General features: G+C 36.5%; 1 protein-coding gene across 1 annotated transcript in view; it reads left to right on the plus strand.

The window, feature by feature from the left end:
* LOC124021215 (E3 ubiquitin-protein ligase MARCHF8-like) overlaps positions 1-21,248 on the plus strand; it is a 36,969-nt gene that overhangs the window by 13,951 nt on the left and 1,770 nt on the right. Inside the window, exons 5-6 of the mRNA XM_046336563.1 lie at positions 2,156-2,335; positions 6,055-6,202. Coding sequence (XP_046192519.1) covers positions 2,156-2,335; positions 6,055-6,202 — 328 coding nt within the window. The remainder of the gene's footprint in view (positions 1-2,155; positions 2,336-6,054; positions 6,203-21,248) is intronic.

Below are 21,248 nucleotides of genomic sequence, written 5' to 3' on the forward strand. Positions count from 1 at the left end.
CAGGGATACTGTTACCCAGGGATAGTGTTACCCAGGGATAGTGTTACCCAGGGATACTGTTACCCAGGGATAGTGTTACCCAGGTATAGTGTTACCCAGGTATAGTGTTACCCAGGGATACTGTTACCCAGGGATAGTGTTACCCAGGGATACTGTTACCCAGGGATACAGTTACCCAAGGGATACAGTTATCATGCTGTCTTTTCATCTCTCTGTCTGTTTCCCAGGGATGTGTGTGTGTGTGTCCTCATGCTGTCTTTTCATCTCTCTGTCTGTTTCCCGAGTGTGTGTGTGTGTGTGTGTGTGTGTGTGTGTGTGTGTGTGTGTGTGTGTGTGTGTGTGTGTGTGTGTGTGTGTGTGTGTGTGTGTGTGTGTGTGTGTGTGTGTGTGTGTGTGTGTGTGTATAGGCCGGTGCCGCTGGGTCGTGTAGAGGAAGGTTGTGACACAGCAGTGATGAAGCTAAGCGGCACGGCATTAGGCTCCTCCCAGACCGCGTTAGGCTCCTCCCAGCAGGGCCAAACCAGGAAGAAGAAGAAACCAAACAGGAAGAGAGACTCCTGCTCCGCCCCCGATGCCCCAGCGACCGCACAAGATGACCTGGTCCAACACAGTGACGACCGCAGCTCTGACCGCATCGGAGAGAGGGGGGAGAGGAGGAGGGGGGAGAGGAGGAGGGAGAGGAGAGGGGAACACCCCCGCCACCGTAGCGCCGCCCCTCCTGAATCTGATTCGTCGTCTGACGGGGAGGCGGGGCGGGAGGCCAGAAGCTGGAGCAGGGAGAAAGCCAAGAGGGGACGACGCCGCAGTGGGAGTAGCAGGGAGAGGGGAGGGGGAGAGGGGATGGAGCTGCAGTCTGTAGGGTCTGGTGAGGGGAAGGAGAACCAAGAGAAAGAGGTTCCACAGGAGAACGGTTCCGGAGTGAAGAACCGGCGATCAGGAGGAGGAGGAGGGGAGGAGAGCAGGCGGAGCTCCCAGCGCAGGGAGGAGGCGGGGTCTAAGTTCCGTAGCCCCGGCGGTAGCTCATCATTGGCTGAGGATGGAGAGAGGGAGGGACAGATCACTAAGAATTACCAGGAGACCGGGTCAGTGGGTGGAGACATGTCCGCGCCGTCGCCACGGAGATATGGGGGCTGCAACGCCCCCGAAGGCTGCTCCGACGACGAGCCAGAGGTCTGCAGGTAGGTGTTTGTTCATCTCTGTGTGTCTCTGTGTGTCTCTGTATGTCTCTGTGTGTCTCTGTATGTCTCTGTGTGTCTCTGTGTGTGTCTGTGTGTGTCTCTGTGTGTCTCTGTGTGTCTCTGTGTGTGTCTCTGTGTGTCTCTGTGTGTCTCTGTGTGTGTCTCTGTGTGTCTCTGTGTGTCTCTGTGTGTGTCTCTGTGTGTGTCTCTGTGTGTCTCTGTGTGTCTCTGTGTGTGTCTCTGTGTGTCTCTGTGTGTCTCTGTGTGTCTCTGTGTGTGTCTCTGTGTGTCTCTGTGTGTGTCTCTGTGTGTCTCTGTGTGTGTCTGTGTGTGTCTCTGTGTGTCTCTGTGTGTCTCTGTGTGTCTCTGTGTGTGTCTCTGTGTGTGTCTGTGTGTGTGTCTGTGTGTGTCTCTGTGTGTCTCTGTGTGTGTCTCTGTGTGTCTCTGTGTGTGTCTCTGTGTGTCTCTGTGTGTCTCTGTGTGTGTCTCTGTGTGTGTGTGTGTGTGTGTGTCTCTGTGTGTCTCTGTGTGTCTGTGTGTGTCTATGTGTGTGTCTCTGTGTGTCTCTGTGTGTGTCTCTGTGTGTGTCTCTCTGTGTGTCTCTGTGTGTGTCTGTGTGTGTCTCTGTGTGTGTCTCTGTGTGTGTATTCATGTGTGTGTGTTCATCTCTGTGTGTGTGTGTGTTCACATGTGTGTGTTCATCTGTGTGTGTGTGTGTGTGTGTGTGTGTGTGTGTGTGTGTGTGTGTGTGTGTGTGTGTGTGTGTGTGTGTGTGTGTGTGTGTGTGTGTGTGTGTGTGTGTGTGTGTGTGTGTGTGTGTGTGTGTGTGTGTGTGTGTGTGTTCATGTGTGTGTCATCTCTGTGTGTGTGTGTGTGTGTGTGTGTGTGTGTGTGTGTGTGTGTGTGTGTGTGTGTGTGTGTGTGTGTGTGTGTGTGTGTGTGTGTGTGTGTGTGTGTGTGTGTGTGTGTGTGTGTGTATCTGCCACTGTGAAGGAGACGAGGAGTGTGTGTTGATAACTCCGTGCCGCTGTACAGGCAGCATGAGGTTTGTTCACCAGGACTGTCTCAACCAGTGGATCAAGTCATCAGACACACACTGCTGTGAGCTGTGCCAATACAACTTCATCATGGAGACTCACCTTAAACCTCTACGTAAGGTACAGAGACCTCAAACACCTGACCTCAACACACCTAACCTCTACACATCTAACCTCAACACACCTAACCTCTATACATCTGACCTCTATACACCTCAACAGATCTAACCTCTATACACCTCAACACATCTAACCTCAACACACCTCAACACATCTAACCTCTATACACCTCAACACACCTAACCTCTATACACCTCAACACTCTATACACTCTACAGATCTAACCTCTATACACCTCAACACATCTAACCTCTATACCACCTCAACACATCTAACCTCTATACACCTCAACACATCTAACCTCTATACACCTCAACACATCTAACCTCTATACACCTCAACACATCTAACCTCTATACACCTCAACACATCTAACCTCTATACACCTCAACACATCTAACCTCTATACACCTCAACACATCTAACCTCTATACACCTCAACACATCTAACCTCTATACACCTAACCTCTATACACCTCAACACACCTCAACACATCTAACCTCTATACACCTCAACACATCTAACCTCTATACACCTAACCTCTATACACCTCTACACATCTAACCTCTACACATCTAACCTCTATACACCTAACCTCTATACACCTCAACACATCTGACCTCTATACACCTCAACACATCTAACCTCTATACACCTCAACACATCTAACCTCTATACACCTAACCTCTATACACCTCAACACACCTCAACACATCTAACCTCTATACACCTCAACACATCTAACCTCTATACACCTAACCTCTATACACCTCTACACATCTAACCTCTACACATCTAACCTCTATACACCTAACCTCTATACACCTCAACACATCTGACCTCTATACACCTCAACACATCTAACCTCTATACACCTAACCTCTATACACCTCAACACATCAACACATCTAACCTCTATACACCTAACAACACATCTGACCTCTATACACCTCAACACATCTAACCTCTATACACCTCAACACATCTAACCTCTATACACCTCAACACATCTAACCTCTATACACCTCAACACATCTAACCTCTATACACCTCAACACATCTAACCTCTATACACCTCAACACATCTGACCTCTATATCCACCTCAACACATCTGACCTCAACACATCTAACCTCTATACACCTCAACACATCTAACCTCTATACACCTCAACACATCTAACCTCTATACACCTCAACACATCTAACCTCTATACACCTCAACACATCTATACACCTCAACACATCTAACCTCTATACACCTCAACACATCTAACCTCTATACACCTCAACACATCTAACCTCTATACACCTCAACACATCTAACCTCAACACATCTAACCTCTAAACACCCCTCAACACATCTAACCTCTATACACCTCAACACATCTGGCCTCAACACATCTAACCTCTATACACCTCAACACATCTAACCTCTTTACACCTCAACACATCTAACCTCTATACACCTCAACACATCTGACCTCAACACATCTAACCTCTATACACCTCAACACATCTAACCTCTATACACCTCAACACATCTAACCTCTTTACACCTCAACACATCTAACCTCTATACACCTCAACACATCTGACCTCTATATCCACCTCAACACACCTCAACACATCTAACCTCTATACACCTCAACACATCTAACCTCTATACACCTCAACACATCTAACCTCTTTACACCTCAACACATCTAACCTCTTTACACCTCAACACATCTAACCTCTACACACCTCAACACATCTAACCTCTATACACCTCAACACATCTAACCTCTATACACCTCAACACATCTGACCTCTATACACCTCAACACATCTGACCTCAACACATCTAACCTCTACACATCTAACCTCTATACACCTCTACACATCTAACCTCTATACACCTCAACACATCTGACCTCTATACACCTCAACACATCTGACCTCTATACACCTCAACACATCTAACCTCTACACATCTGACCTCTATACATCTAACCTCTACACATCTGACCTCAACACATCTAACCTCTACACATCTAACCTCTATACACCTCAACACATCTGACCTCTATACATCTCAACACATCTGACCTCTATATACACCTCAACACATCTGACCTCAACACATCTAACCTCTATACACCTCAACACATCTGACCTCTATATACACCTCAACACATCTGACCTCAACACATCTAACCTCTATACACCTCAACACATCTAACCTCTATACACCTCAACACATCTAACCTCTATACACCTCAACACATCTGACCTCAACACATCTAACCTCTACACACCCCTCAACACATCTAACCTCTACACACCTCAACACATCTAACCTCTACACATCTAACCTCTACACACCCCTCAACACATCTAACCTCTATACACCTCAACACATCTGACCTCAACACATCTAACCTCTACACACCCCTCAACACATCTAACCTCTATACACCCCTCAACACATCTAACCTCTATACACCTCAACACATCTAACCTCTATACCTCTCTACACATCTAACCTCTATACACCTCAACACATCTAACCTCTATACCTCTCTACACATCTAACCTCTACACATCTAACCTCTATACACCTCAACACATCTAACCTCTATACCTCTCTACACATCTAACCTCTACACATCTCTACACATCTAACCTCTATACACCTCAACACATCTAACCTCTACACATCTAACCTCTACACACCTCAACACATCTAACCTCTACACACCCCTCAACACATCTAACCTCTACACACCCCTCAACACATCTAACCTCTATACACCTCAACACATCTAACCTCTATACACATCTAACCTCTACACATCTCTACACATCTAACCTCTATACACCTCAACACATCTAACCTCTATACCTCTCTACACATCTAACCTCTACACATCTCTACACATCTAACCTCTACACACCTCAGCACATCTAACCTCTACACACCTCAACACATCTAACCTCTATACACCTCAACACATCTAACCTCTATATCCACCTCAACACATCTAACCTCTATACACCTCAACACATCTAACCTCTATACACCTCTACACATCTAACCTCTATACACCTCAACACATCTAACCTCTATACACCTCTACACATCTAACCTCTATACACCTCTACACATCTAACCTCTATACACCTCTACACATCTAACCTCTACATACAACTCAACACATCTAACCTCTATACACCTCTACACATCTAACCTCTACATACAACTCAACACATCTAACCTCTACACACACCTCAAGCCCATGCTGTCAGACACCATGATGGGACTCAGTGGAGCTGCCCATGCTGTCAGACACCATGATGGGACTCAGTGGAGCTCCCATGCTGTCAGACACCATGATGGGACTCAGTGGAGCTGCCCATGCTGTCAGACACCATGATGGGACTCAGTGGAGCTGCCCATGCTGTCAGACACCATGATGGGACTCAGTGGAGCTGCCCATGCTGTCAGACACCATGAGGGGACTCAGTGGAGCTGCCCATGCTGTCAGACACCATGAGGGGACTCAGTGGAGCTGCCCATGCTGTCAGACACCATGAGGGGACTCAGTGGAGCTGCCCATGCTGTCAGACACCATGATGGGACTCAGTGGAGCTGCCCATGCTGTCAGACACCATGATGGTTCAGATACATAGATACCTGTCAATGACACACTCTTTCTAACCTTTTCTCTCCCTCAGTGGGAGAAGCTCCAGATGTCGACCAATGAGAGGAGGAAGATCTTATGCTCCCTGATGTTCCACCTGGTGGCCATTGGTTGTGTTCTCTGTTCCGTATACGTCCTCGTCAACAGAACCCTCCACGAGATCAACCTGGGACGCAACACCGGTCAGCACCTCCACCCTGACCTTAACCCAACCTCTATACAACCCTGACCTAACCTCTGTACAACCACAACCCTAACCCAACCTCTAAACAACCCTGACCTAACCTCTGTACAACCACAACCCTAACCCAACCTCTAAACAACCCTGACCTAACCTCTGTACAACCACAACCTCTATACAACCCTGACCTAACCTCTGTACAACCAAAACCCTAACCCAACCTCTATACAACCCTAACCTAACCTCTGTACAACCACAACCCTGACCCAACCTGTATACAACTCTGACCTAACCTCTGTACAACCACAACCCTGACCTAACCTCTGTACAATCACAACCCTGACCTAACCTCTGTACAACCACAACCCTAATCCAACCTCTATACAACCCTGACCTAACCTCTGTACAACCACAACCCAACCTCTTTACAACCCTGACCTAACCTCTATACAACCCTGACCTAACCTCTGTACAACCACAACCCTAACCAAACCTCTATACAACCCTGACCTAACATCTGTACAACCACAACCCTAATCCAACCTCTATACAACCCTGACCTAACCTCTGTACAACCACAACCCAACCTCTTTACTACAACCCTGACCTAACCTCTGTACAACCACAACCCTAACCCAACCTCTATACAACCCTGACCTAACATCTGTACAACCACAACCCTGACCCAACCTCTATACAACTCTGACCTAACCTCTGTACAACCACAACCCTGACCCAACCTCTGTACAACCACAACCCTAACCAAACCTCTATACAACCCTGACCTAACCTCTGTACAACCACAACCCTGACCCAACCTCTATACAACCCTGACCTAACATCTGTACAACCACAACCCTAATCCAACCTCTATACAACCCTGACCTAACCTCTGTACAACCACAACCCAACCACTTTACTACAACCCTGACCTAACCTCTGTACAACCACAACCCTAACCCAACCTCTATACAACCCTGACCTAACCTCTGTACAACCACAACCCTGACCCAACCTCTATACAACCCTGACCTAACATCTGTACAACCACAACCCTGACCCAACCTCTATACAACTCTGACCTAACCTCTGTACAACCACAACCCTGACCTAACCTCTGTACAACCACAACCCTAACACAACCTCTATACAACCCTGACCTAACCTCTGTACAACCACAACCTTAACCCAACCTCTATACAACCCTGACCTCTGTTCAACCACAACCTTAACCCAACCTCTGTACAACCCTGACCTAACCTCTATACAATCACAACCTTAACCTAACCTCTATTCAACCCAACTTCTCACAGTCTTAACCCAACCTCTATACAACCTTAACCCAACTTCTTACATTACTGTGTTTACAGGAGAATATAGTAACATTACTGTGTTTTCAGATGAGAGGAGAATATAGTAACATTACTGTGTTTTCAGGAGAATATAGTAACATTACTGTGTTTTCAGATGAGAGGAGAATATAGAAACATTGCTGTGTTTTCAGATGGGAATATAGTAACATTACTGTGTTTACAGGAGAATATAGTAACATTGCTGTGTTTTCAGATGGGAATATAGTAACATTACTGTGTTTACAGGAGAATATAGTAACATTACTGTGTTTTTAGGAGAATATAGTAACATTACTGTTTTCATATGAGAATATAGTAACATTACTGTGTTTACAGGAGAATATAGTAACATTACTGTGTTTACAGGAGAATATAGTAACATTACTGTGTTTTCAGATGAGAGGAGAATATAGTAACATTACTGTGTTTACAGGAGAATATAGTAACATTACTGTGTTTACAGGAGAATATAGTAACATTACTGTGTTTTCAGATGAGAGGAGAATATAGTAACATTACTGTGTTTTCAGGAGGATATAGTAACATTACTGTGTTTTCAGGAGAATATAGTAACATTACTGTGTTTACAGGAGAATATAGTAACATTACTGTGTTTTCAGATGAGAGGAGAATATAGTAACATTACTGTGTTTTCAGATGAGAATATAGTAACATTACTGTGTTTTCAGATGAGAGGAGAATATAGTAACATTACTGTGTTTACAGGAGAATATAGTAACATTACTGTGTTTTCAGGAGGATATAGTAACATTACTGTGTTTTCAGGAGAATATAGTAACATTACTGTGTTTACAGGAGAATATAGTAACATTACTGTGTTTTCAGATGAGAGGAGAATATAGTAACATTACTGTGTTTTCAGATGAGAATATAGTAACATTACTGTGTTTTCAGATGACAGGAGAATATAGTAACATTACTGTGTTTTCAGGAGAATATAGTAACATTACTGTGTTTACAGGAGAATATAGTAACATTACTGTGTTTTCAGGAGAATATAGTAACATTACTGTGTTTTCAATGACAATATAGTGACATTACTGTGTTTTCAGGATAATATAGTAACATTACTGTGTTTTAGATGAGAATATAGTGACATTACTGTGTTTACAGGAGAATATAGTAACATTACTGTGTTTTCAGGAGAATATAGTAACATTACTGTGTTTTCAGGAGGATATAGTAACATTACTATGTTTTCAGGAGAATATAGTAACATTACTGTGTTTACAGATGAGAGGAGAATATAGTAACATTACTGTGTTTTCAGATGAGATGAGAATATAGTAACATTACTGTGTTTTCAGATGAGAGGAGAATATAGTAACATTACTGTGTTTTAAGGAGAATATAGTAACATTACTGTGTTTTCAGGAGAATATAGTAACATTACTGTGTTTTCAGGAGAATATAGTAACATTACTGTGTTTACAGGAGAATATAGTAACATTACTGTGTTTTCAGATGAGATGAGAATATAGTAACATTACTGTGTTTTCAGGAGAATATAGTAACATTACTGTGTTTACAGATGAGAGGAGAATATAGTAACATTATTGTGTTTTCAGATGAGAGGAGAATATAGTAACATTACTGTGTTTTAGATGAGAATATAGTAACATTTACTGTGTTTTAGATGAGAATATAGTAACATTACTGTGTTTTCAGGAGAATATAGTAACATTACTGTGTTTACAGGAGAATATCGTAACATTACTGTGTTTTCAGGAGAATATAGTAACATTACTGTGTTTTCAGGAGAATATAGTAACATTACTGTGTTTTCAGGAGAATATAGTAACATTACTGTGTTTTCAGGAGAATATAGTAACATTACTGTGTTTACAGGAGAATATAGTAACATTACTGTGTTTTCAGGAGAATATAGTAACATTACTGTGTTTACAGGAGAATATAGTAACATTACTGTCTTTACAGGAGAATATAGTAACATTACTGTGTTTACAGGAGAATATAGTAGCATTACTGTGTTTTCAGGAGGATATAGTAACATTACTGTGTTTTCAGGAGAATATAGTAACATTACTGTGTTTTCAGATGAGAGGAGAATATAGTAACATTACTGTGTTTACAGGAAAATATAGTAACATTACTGTGTTTTCAGGAGAATATAGTAACATTACTGTGTTTACAGATGAGAGGAGAATATAGTAACATTACTGTGTTTTCAGATGAGAGGAGAATATAGTAACATTATTGTGTTTTCAGATGAGAGGAGAATATAGTAACATTACTGTGTTTTAGATGAGAATATAGTAACATTTACTGTGTTTTAGATGAGAATATAGTAACATTACTGTGTTTTCAGGAGAATATAGTAACATTACTGTGTTTACAGGAGAATATCGTAACATTACTGTGTTTTCAGGAGAATATAGTAACATTACTGTGTTTTCAGGAGAATATAGTAACATTACTGTGTTTTCAGGAGAATATAGTAACATTACTGTGTTTTCAGGAGAATATAGTAACATTACTGTGTTTACAGGAGAATATAGTAACATTACTGTGTTTACAGGAGAATATAGTAACATTACTGTGTTTACAGGAGAATATCGTAACATTACTGTGTTTTCAGGAGAATATAGTAACATTACTGTGTTTTCAGGTGAATATAGTAACATTACTGTGTTTTCAGGAGAATATAGTAACATTACTGTGTTTACAGGAGAATATAGTAACATTCCTGTGTTTTCAGGAGAATATAGTAACATGACTGTGTTTACAGGAGAATATAGTGACATTACTGTGTTTACAGGAGAATATAGTAACATTACTGTGTTTACAGATGAGAGGAGAATATAGTAACATTACTGTGTTTTCAGATGAGAGGAGAATATAGTAACATTATTGTGTTTTCAGATGAGAGGAGAATATAGTAACATTACTGTGTTTTAGATGAGAATATAGTAACATTTACTGTGTTTTAGATGAGAATATAGTAACATTACTGTGTTTACAGGAGAATATAGTAACATTACTGTGTTTTCAGGAGAATATAGTAACATTACTGTGTTTACAGGAGAATATAGTAACATTACTGTGTTTACAGGAGAATATAGTACCATTACTGTGTTTACAGGAGAATATAGTAGCATTACTGTGTTTTCAGGAGGATATAGTAACATTACTGTGTTTTCAGGAGAATATAGTAACATTACTGTGTTTTCAGATGAGAGGAGAATATAGTAACATTACTGTGTTTCAGGAGAATATAGTAACATTACTGTGTTTTCAGGAGAATATAGTAACATTACTGTGTTTTAGAGGAGAATATAGTAACATTACTGTGTTTTCAGGAGAATATAGTAACATTACTGTGTTTACACGAGAATATAGTAACATTACTGTGTTTTCAGATGAGAGGAGAATATAGTAACATTACTGTGTTTACAGGAAAATATAGTAACATTACTGTGTTTTCAGGAGAATATAGTAACATTACTGTGTTTTCAGGAGAATATAGCAACATTACTGTGTTTTCAGGAGAATATAGCAACATTACTGTGTTTTCAGGAGAATATAGTAACATTACTGTGTTTTCAGGATAATATAGTAACATTACTGTGTTTTAGATGAGAATATAGTAACATTACTGTGTTTTCAGGAGAATATAGTAACATTACTGTGTTTACAGGAGAATATAGTAACATTACTGTGTTTTCAGGAGAATATAGTAACATTACTGTGTTTACAGGAGAATATAGTAACATTACTGTCTTTACAGGAGAATATAGTAACATTACTGTGTTTACAGGAGAATATAGTAGCATTACTGTGTTTTCAGGAGGATATAGTAACATTACTGTGTTTTCAGGAGAATATAGTAACATTACTGTGTTTTCAGATGAGAGGAGAATATAGTAACATTACTGTGTTTACAGGAAAATATAGTAACATTACTGTGTTTTCAGGAGAATATAGTAACATTACTGTGTTTACAGATGAGAGGAGAATATAGTAACATTACTGTGTTTTCAGATGAGAGGAGAATATAGTAACATTATTGTGTTTTCAGATGAGAGGAGAATATAGTAACATTACTGTGTTTTAGATGAGAATATAGTAACATTTACTGTGTTTTAGATGAGAATATAGTAACATTACTGTGTTTTCAGGAGAATATAGTAACATTACTGTGTTTACAGGAGAATATCGTAACATTACTGTGTTTTCAGGAGAATATAGTAACATTACTGTGTTTACAGGAGAATATCGTAACATTACTGTGTTTTCAGGAGAATATAGTAACATTACTGTGTTTTCAGGAGAATATAGTAACATTACTGTGTTTTCAGGAGAATATAGTAACATTACTGTGTTTTCAGGAGAATATAGTAACATTACTGTGTTTACAGGAGAATATAGTAACATTACTGTGTTTTCAGGAGAATATAGTAACATTACTGTGTTTACAGGAGAATATAGTAACATTACTGTCTTTACAGGAGAATATAGTAACATTACTATGTTTACAGGAGAATATAGTAGCATTACTGTGTTTTCAGGAGGATATAGTAACATTACTGTGTTTTCAGGAGAATATAGTAACATTACTGTGTTTTCAGATGAGAGGAGAATATAGTAACATTACTGTGTTTACAGGAAAATATAGTAACATTACTGTGTTTTCAGGAGAATATAGTAACATTACTGTGTTTACAGATGAGAGGAGAATATAGTAACATTACTGTGTTTTCAGATGAGAGGAGAATATAGTAACATTATTGTGTTTTCAGATGAGAGGAGAATATAGTAACATTACTGTGTTTTAGATGAGAATATAGTAACATTTACTGTGTTTTAGATGAGAATATAGTAACATTACTGTGTTTTCAGGAGAATATAGTAACATTACTGTGTTTACAGGAGAATATCGTAACATTACTGTGTTTTCAGGAGAATATAGTAACATTACTGTGTTTTCAGGAGAATATAGTAACATTACTGTGTTTTCAGGAGAATATAGTAACATTACTGTGTTTTCAGGAGAATATAGTAACATTACTGTGTTTACAGGAGAATATAGTAACATTACTGTGTTTACAGGAGAATATAGTAACATTACTGTGTTTACAGGAGAATATCGTAACATTACTGTGTTTTCAGGAGAATATAGTAACATTACTGTGTTTTCAGGTGAATATAGTAACATTACTGTGTTTTCAGGAGAATATAGTAACATTACTGTGTTTACAGGAGAATATAGTAACATTACTGTGTTTTCAGGAGAATATAGTAACATGACTGTGTTTACAGGAGAATATAGTGACATTACTGTGTTTACAGGAGAATATAGTAACATTACTGTGTTTACAGATGAGAGGAGAATATAGTAACATTACTGTGTTTTCAGATGAGAGGAGAATATAGTAACATTATTGTGTTTTCAGATGAGAGGAGAATATAGTAACATTACTGTGTTTTAGATGAGAATATAGTAACATTTACTGTGTTTTAGATGAGAATATAGTAACATTACTGTGTTTACAGGAGAATATAGTAACATTACTGTGTTTTCAGGAGAATATAGTAACATTACTGTGTTTACAGGAGAATATAGTAACATTACTGTGTTTACAGGAGAATATAGTACCATTACTGTGTTTACAGGAGAATATAGTAGCATTACTGTGTTTTCAGGAGGATATAGTAACATTACTGTGTTTTCAGGAGAATATAGTAACATTACTGTGTTTTCAGATGAGAGGAGAATATAGTAACATTACTGTGTTTCAGGAGAATATAGTAACATTACTGTGTTTTCAGGAGAATATAGTAACATTACTGTGTTTTAGAGGAGAATATAGTAACATTACTGTGTTTTCAGGAGAATATAGTAACATTACTGTGTTTACACGAGAATATAGTAACATTACTGTGTTTTCAGATGAGAGGAGAATATAGTAACATTACTGTGTTTACAGGAAAATATAGTAACATTACTGTGTTTTCAGGAGAATATAGTAACATTACTGTGTTTTCAGGAGAATATAGCAACATTACTGTGTTTTCAGGAGAATATAGCAACATTACTGTGTTTTCAGGAGAATATAGTAACATTACTGTGTTTTCAGGATAATATAGTAACATTACTGTGTTTTAGATGAGAATATAGTAACATTACTGTGTTTTCAGGAGAATATAGTAACATTACTGTGTTTACAGGAGAATATAGTAACATTACTGTGTTTTCAGGAGAATATAGTAACATTACTGTGTTTACAGGAGAATATAGTAACATTACTGTCTTTACAGGAGAATATAGTAACATTACTGTGTTTACAGGAGAATATAGTAGCATTACTGTGTTTTCAGGAGGATATAGTAACATTACTGTGTTTTCAGGAGAATATAGTAACATTACTGTGTTTTCAGATGAGAGGAGAATATAGTAACATTACTGTGTTTACAGGAAAATATAGTAACATTACTGTGTTTTCAGGAAAATATAGTAACATTACTGTGTTTACAGATGAGAGGAGAATATAGTAACATTACTGTGTTTTCAGATGAGAGGAGAATATAGTAACATTATTGTGTTTTCAGATGAGAGGAGAATATAGTAACATTACTGTGTTTTAGATGAGAATATAGTAACATTTACTGTGTTTTAGATGAGAATATAGTAACATTACTGTGTTTTCAGGAGAATATAGTAACATTACTGTGTTTACAGGAGAATATCGTAACATTACTGTGTTTTCAGGAGAATATAGTAACATTACTGTGTTTTCAGGAGAATATAGTAACATTACTGTGTTTTCAGGAGAATATAGTAACATTACTGTGTTTTCAGGAGAATATAGTAACATTACTGTGTTTACAGGAGAATATAGTAACATTACTGTGTTTACAGGAGAATATAGTAACATTACTGTGTTTACAGGAGAATATCGTAACATTACTGTGTTTTCAGGAGAATATAGTAACATTACTGTGTTTTCAGGTGAATATAGTAACATTACTGTGTTTTCAGGAGAATATAGTAACATTACTGTGTTTACAGGAGAATATAGTAACATTACTGTGTTTTCAGGAGAATATAGTAACATGACTGTGTTTACAGGAGAATATAGTGACATTACTGTGTTTACAGGAGAATATAGTAACATTACTGTGTTTACAGATGAGAGGAGAATATAGTAACATTACTGTGTTTTCAGATGAGAGGAGAATATAGTAACATTATTGTGTTTTCAGATGAGAGGAGAATATAGTAACATTACTGTGTTTTAGATGAGAATATAGTAACATTTACTGTGTTTTAGATGAGAATATAGTAACATTACTGTGTTTACAGGAGAATATAGTAACATTACTGTGTTTTCAGGAGAATATAGTAACATTACTGTGTTTACAGGAGAATATAGTAACATTACTGTGTTTACAGGAGAATATAGTACCATTACTGTGTTTACAGGAGAATATAGTAGCATTACTGTGTTTTCAGGAGGATATAGTAACATTACTGTGTTTTCAGGAGAATATAGTAACATTACTGTGTTTTCAGATGAGAGGAGAATATAGTAACATTACTGTGTTTCAGGAGAATATAGTAACATTACTGTGTTTTCAGGAGAATATAGTAACATTACTGTGTTTTAGAGGAGAATATAGTAACATTACTGTGTTTTCAGGAGAATATAGTAACATTACTGTGTTTACACGAGAATATAGTAACATTACTGTGTTTTCAGATGAGAGGAGAATATAGTAACATTACTGTGTTTACAGGAAAATATAGTAACATTACTGTGTTTTCAGGAGAATATAGTAACATTACTGTGTTTTCAGGAGAATATAGCAACATTACTGTGTTTTCAGGAGAATATAGCAACATTACTGTGTTTTCAGGAGAATATAGTAACATTACTGTGTTTTCAGGATAATATAGTAACATTACTGTGTTTTAGATGAGAATATAGTAACATTACTGTGTTTTCAGGAGAATATAGTAACATTACTGTGTTTTCAGGAGAATATAGTAACATTACTGTGTTTTCAGGAGAATATAGTAACATTACTGTGTTTTCAGATGAGATGAGAATATAGTAACATTACTGTGTTTTCAGATGAGAGGAGAATATAGTGACATTACTGTGTTTTCAGGAGAATATAGTGACATTACTGTGTTTTCAGGAGAATATAGTAACATTACTGTGTTTTAGATGAGAATATAGTAACATTACTGTGTTTTCAGGAGAATATAGTAACATTACTGTGTTTTAGATGAGAATATAGTAACATTACTGTGTTTACAGGAGAATATAGTAACATTACTGTGTTTTCAGGAGAATATAGTAACATTACTGTGTTTTCAGGAGAATATAGTAACATTACTGTGTTTTAGATGAGAATATAGTAACATTACTGTGTTTTCAGGAGAATATAGCAACATTACTGTGTTTTCAGGAGAATATAGTAACATTACTGTGTTTTCAGGAGAATATAGTAACATTACTGTGTTTTCAGGAGAATATAGCAACATTACTGTGTTTTCAGGAGAATATAGTAACATTACTGTGTTTTCAGGAGAATATAGTAACATTACTGTGTTTTCAGGAGAATATAGTAACATTACTGTGTTTTCAGGAGAATATAGTAGCATTACTGTGTTTTCAGGAGGATATAGTAACATTACTGTGTTTTCAGGAGAATATAGTAACATTACTGTGTTTTCAGATGAGAGGAGAATATAGTAACATTACTGTGTTTTCAGGAGAATATAGTAACATTACTGTGTTTTCAGGAGAATATAGTAACATTACTGTGTTTTCAGGAGAATATAGTAACATTACTGTGTTTTCAGATGAGATGAGAATATAGTAACATTACTGTGTTTTCAGATGAGAGGAGAATATAGTGACATTACTGTGTTTTCAGGAGAATATAGTAACATTACTGTGTTTTCAGGAGAATATAGCAACATTACTGTGTTTTCAGGAGAATATAGTAACATTACTGTGTTTTCAGGATAATATAGTAACATTACTGTGTTTTAGATGAGAATATAGTAACATTACTGTGTTTTCAGGAGAATATAGTAACATTACTGTGTTTTCAGGAGAATATAGTAACATTACTGTGTTTTCAGATGAGATGAGAATATAGTAACATTACTGTGTTTTCAGATGAGAGGAGAATATAGTGACATTACTGTGTTTTCAGGAGAATATAGTGACATTACTGTGTTTTCAGGAGAATATAGTAACATTACTGTGTTTTAGATGAGAATATAGTAACATTACTGTGTTTACAGGAGAATATAGTAACATTACTGTGTTTTCAGGAGAATATAGTAACATTACTGTGTTTTAGATGAGAATATAGTAACATTACTGTGTTTTCAGGAGAATATAGCAACATTACTGTGTTTTCAGGATAATATAGTAACATTACTGTGTTTTCAGGAGAATATAGTAACATTACTGTGTTTTCAGGAGAATATAGTAACATTACTGTGTTTTCAGGAGAATATAGTAACATTACTGTGTTTTCAGGAGAATATAGTAACATTACTGTGTTTTCAGGAGAATATAGCAACATTACTGTGTTTTCAGGAGAATATAGTAACATTACTGTGTTTTCAGGATAATATAGTAACATTACTGTGTTTTCAGATGAGAGGAGAATATAGTAACATTACTGTGTTTTCAGGAGAATATAGTAACATTACTGTGTTTTCAGGAGAATATAGTAACGTTACTGTGTTTTCAGGAGAATATAGTAACATTACTGTGTTTTCAGATGAGAGGAGAATATAGTAACATTACTGTGTTTTCAGGAGAATATAGTAACATTACTGTGTTTTCAGGAGAATATAGTAACATTACTGTGTTTTCAGGAGAATATAGTAACATTACTGTGTTTTCACATGAGAGGAGAATATAGTAACATTACTGTGTTTACAGGAAAATATAGTAACATTACTGTGTTTTCAGGAGAATATAGTAACATTACTGTGTTTTCAGGAGAATATAGCAACATTACTGTGTTTTCAGGAGAATATAGTAACATTACTGTGTTTTCAGGAGAATATAGTAACATTACTGTGTTTTCAGGAGAATATAGTAACATTACTGTGTTTTCAGGAGAATATAGTAGCATTACTGTGTTTTCAGGAGGATATAGTAACATTACTGTGTTTTCAGGAGAATATAGTAACATTACTGTGTTTTCAGGAGAATATAGTAACATTACTGTGTTTTCAGATGAGAGGAGAATATAGTAACATTACTGTGTTTTCAGGAGAATATAGTAACATTACTGTGTTTTCAGGAGAATATAGTAACATTACTGTGTTTTCAGATGAGATGAGAATATAGTAACATTACTGTGTTTTCAGATGAGAGGAGAATATAGTGACATTACTGTGTTTTCAGGAGAATATAGTAACATTACTGTGTTTTCAGGAGAATATAGTAACATTACTGTGTTTTCAGGAGAATATAGTAACATTACTGTGTTTTCAGGAGAATATAGTAACATTACTGTGTTTTCAGGAGAATATAGTAACATTACTGTGTTTTCAGGAGAATATAGTAACATTACTTTGTTTACTGGAGAATATAGTAACATTACTGTGTTTACAGGAGAATATAGTAACATTACTGTGTTTTCAGGAGAATATAGTAACATTAATGTGTTTTCAGGAGAATATAGTAACATTACTGTGTTTTCAGATGAGAGGAGAATATAGTAACATTACTGTGTTTTCAGGAGAATATAGTAACATTACTGTGTTTTCAGATGAGATGAGAATATAGTAACATTACTGTGTTTTCAGATGAGAGGAGAATATAGTGACATTACTGTGTTTTCAGGAGAATATAGTGACATTACTGTGTTTTCAGGAGAATATAGTAACATTACTGTGTTTTAGATGAGAATATAGTAACATTACTGTGTTTTCAGGAGAATATAGTAACATTACTGTGTTTTCAGGAGAATATAGTAACATTACTGTGTTTTCAGGAGAATATAGTAACTTTACTTTGTTTACTGGAGAATATAGTAACATTACTGTGTTTACAGGAGAATATAGTAACATTACTGTGTTTTCAGGAGAATATAGTAACATTAATGTGTTTTCAGGAGAATATAGTAACATTACTGTGTTTTCAGATGAGAGGAGAATATAGTAACATTACTGTGTTTTCAGGAGAATATAGTAACATTACTGTGTTTTCAGGAGAATATAGTAACGTTACTGTGTTTTCAGGAGAATATAGTAACATTACTGTGTTTTCAGATGAGAGGAGAATATAGTAACATTACTGTGTTTTCAGGAGAATATAGTAACATTACTGTGTTTTAAGGAGAATATAGTAACATTACTGTGTTTTCAGGAGAATATAGTAACATTACTGTGTTTACAGGAGAATATAGTAACATTACTGTGTTTTCAGGAGAATATAGTAACATTACTGTGTTTTCAGATGAGAGGAGAATATAGTGACATTACTGTGTTTTCAGATGACAGGAGAATATAGTACCATTACTGTGTTTTCAGGAGAATATAGTAACATTACTGTGTTTTCAGGAGAATATAGTAACATTACTGTGTTTTCAGATGAGAGGAGAATATAGTAACATTACTGTGTTTTCAGGAGAATATAGTAACATTACTGTGTTTTCAGGAGAATATAGTAACATTACTGTGTTTTCAGGAGAATATAGTAACATTACTGTGTTTACAGGAGAATATAGTAGCATTACTGTGTTTTCAGGAGGATATAGTAACATTACTGTGTTTTCAGGAGAATATAGTAACATTACTGTGTTTCCAGGAGAATATAGTGACATTACTGTGTTTTCAGGAGAATATAGTAACATTACTGTGTTTTCAGATGAGAGGAGAATATAGTAACATTACTGTGTTTTCAGATGAGAGGAGAATATAGTAACATTACTGTGTTTTCAGGAGAATATAGTAACATTACTGTGATTTCAGAAGAATATAGTAACATTACTGTGTTTACAGGAGAATATAGTAACATTACTGTGTTTACAGGAGAATATAGTAACATTACTGTGTTTTCAGGAGAATATAGCAACATTACTGTGTTTTCAGGAGAATATAGTAACGTTACTGTGTTTTCAGATGAGAGGAGAATATAGTGACATTACTGTGTTTTCAGGAGAATATAGTAACATTACTGTGTTTACAGGAGAATATAGTAACATTACTGTGTTTTAGAGGAGAATATAGTAACATTACTGTGTTTTCAGGAGAATATAGTAACATTACTGTGTTTACAGATGAGAGGAGAATATAGTGACATTACTGTGTTTTCAGGAGAATATAGTAACATTACTGTGTTTTAGATGAGAATATAGTAACATTACTGTGTTTTCAGGAGAATATAGTAACATTACTGTGTTTTCAGGAGAATATAGTAACATTACTGTGTTTACAGATGAGAGGAGAATATAGTGACATTACTGTGTTTTCAGGAGAATATAGTAACATTACTGTGTTTTCAGGAGAATATAGTAACATTACTGTGTTTTCAGATGAGAGGAGAATATAGTAACATTACTGTGTTTTCAGGAGAATATAGTAACATTACTGTGTTTACAGATGAGAGGAGAATATAGTGACATTACTGTGTTTTCAGGAGAATATAGTAACATTACTGTGTTTTCAGGAGAATATAGTAACATTACTGTGTTTTCAGGAGAATATAGTAACATTACTGTGTTTTCAGGAGAATATAGTGACATTACTGTGTTTTAGAGGAGAATATAGTGACATTACTGTGTTTTCAGGAGAATATAGTGACATTACTGTGTTTTAGAGGAGAATATAGTGACATTACTGTGTTTTCAGGAGAATATAGTAACATTACTGTGTTTTCAGGAGAATATAGTAACATTACTGTGTTTTCAGGAGAATATAGTAACATTACTGTGTTTTCAGGAGAATATAGTAACATTACTGTGTTTTCAGGAGAATATAGTAACATTACTGTGTTTTCAGGAGAATATAGTGACATTACTGTGTTTTAGAGGAGAATATAGTGACATTACTGTGTTTTCAGGAGAATATAGTGACATTACTGTGTTTTAGAGGAGAATATAGTGACATTACTGTGTTTTAGAGGAGAATATAGTAACATTACTGTGTTTTCAGGAGAATATAGTGACATTACTGTGTTTTAGAGGAGAATATAGTGACATTACTGTGTTTTCAGGAGAATATAGTAACATTACTGTGTTTTCAGGAGAATATAGTAACATTACTGTGTTTTCAGGAGAATATAGTAACATTACTGTGTTTTCAGGAGAATATAGTAACATTACTGTGTTTTCAGGAGAATATAGTAACATTACTGTGTTTTCAGGAGAATATAGTAACATTACTGTGTTTTCAGGAGAATATAGTAACATTACTGTGTTTTCAGGAGAATATAGTGACATTACTGTGTTTTCAGGAGAATATAGTAACATTACTGTGTTTTCAGATGAGAGGAGAATATAGTAACATTACTGTGTTTTCAGGAGAATATAGTAACATTACTGTGTTTTAGAGGAGAATATAGTGACATTACTGTGTTTTCAGGAGAATATAGTAACATTACTGTGTTTTCAGATGAGAGGAGGATATAGTAACATTACTGTGTTTTCAGGAGAATATAGTAACATTAC

The sequence above is a fragment of the Oncorhynchus gorbuscha genome, unplaced genomic scaffold (assembly GCF_021184085.1).
Source record: "Oncorhynchus gorbuscha isolate QuinsamMale2020 ecotype Even-year unplaced genomic scaffold, OgorEven_v1.0 Un_scaffold_1091, whole genome shotgun sequence".
In the NCBI taxonomy this organism is placed as follows: domain Eukaryota; kingdom Metazoa; phylum Chordata; class Actinopteri; order Salmoniformes; family Salmonidae; genus Oncorhynchus; species Oncorhynchus gorbuscha.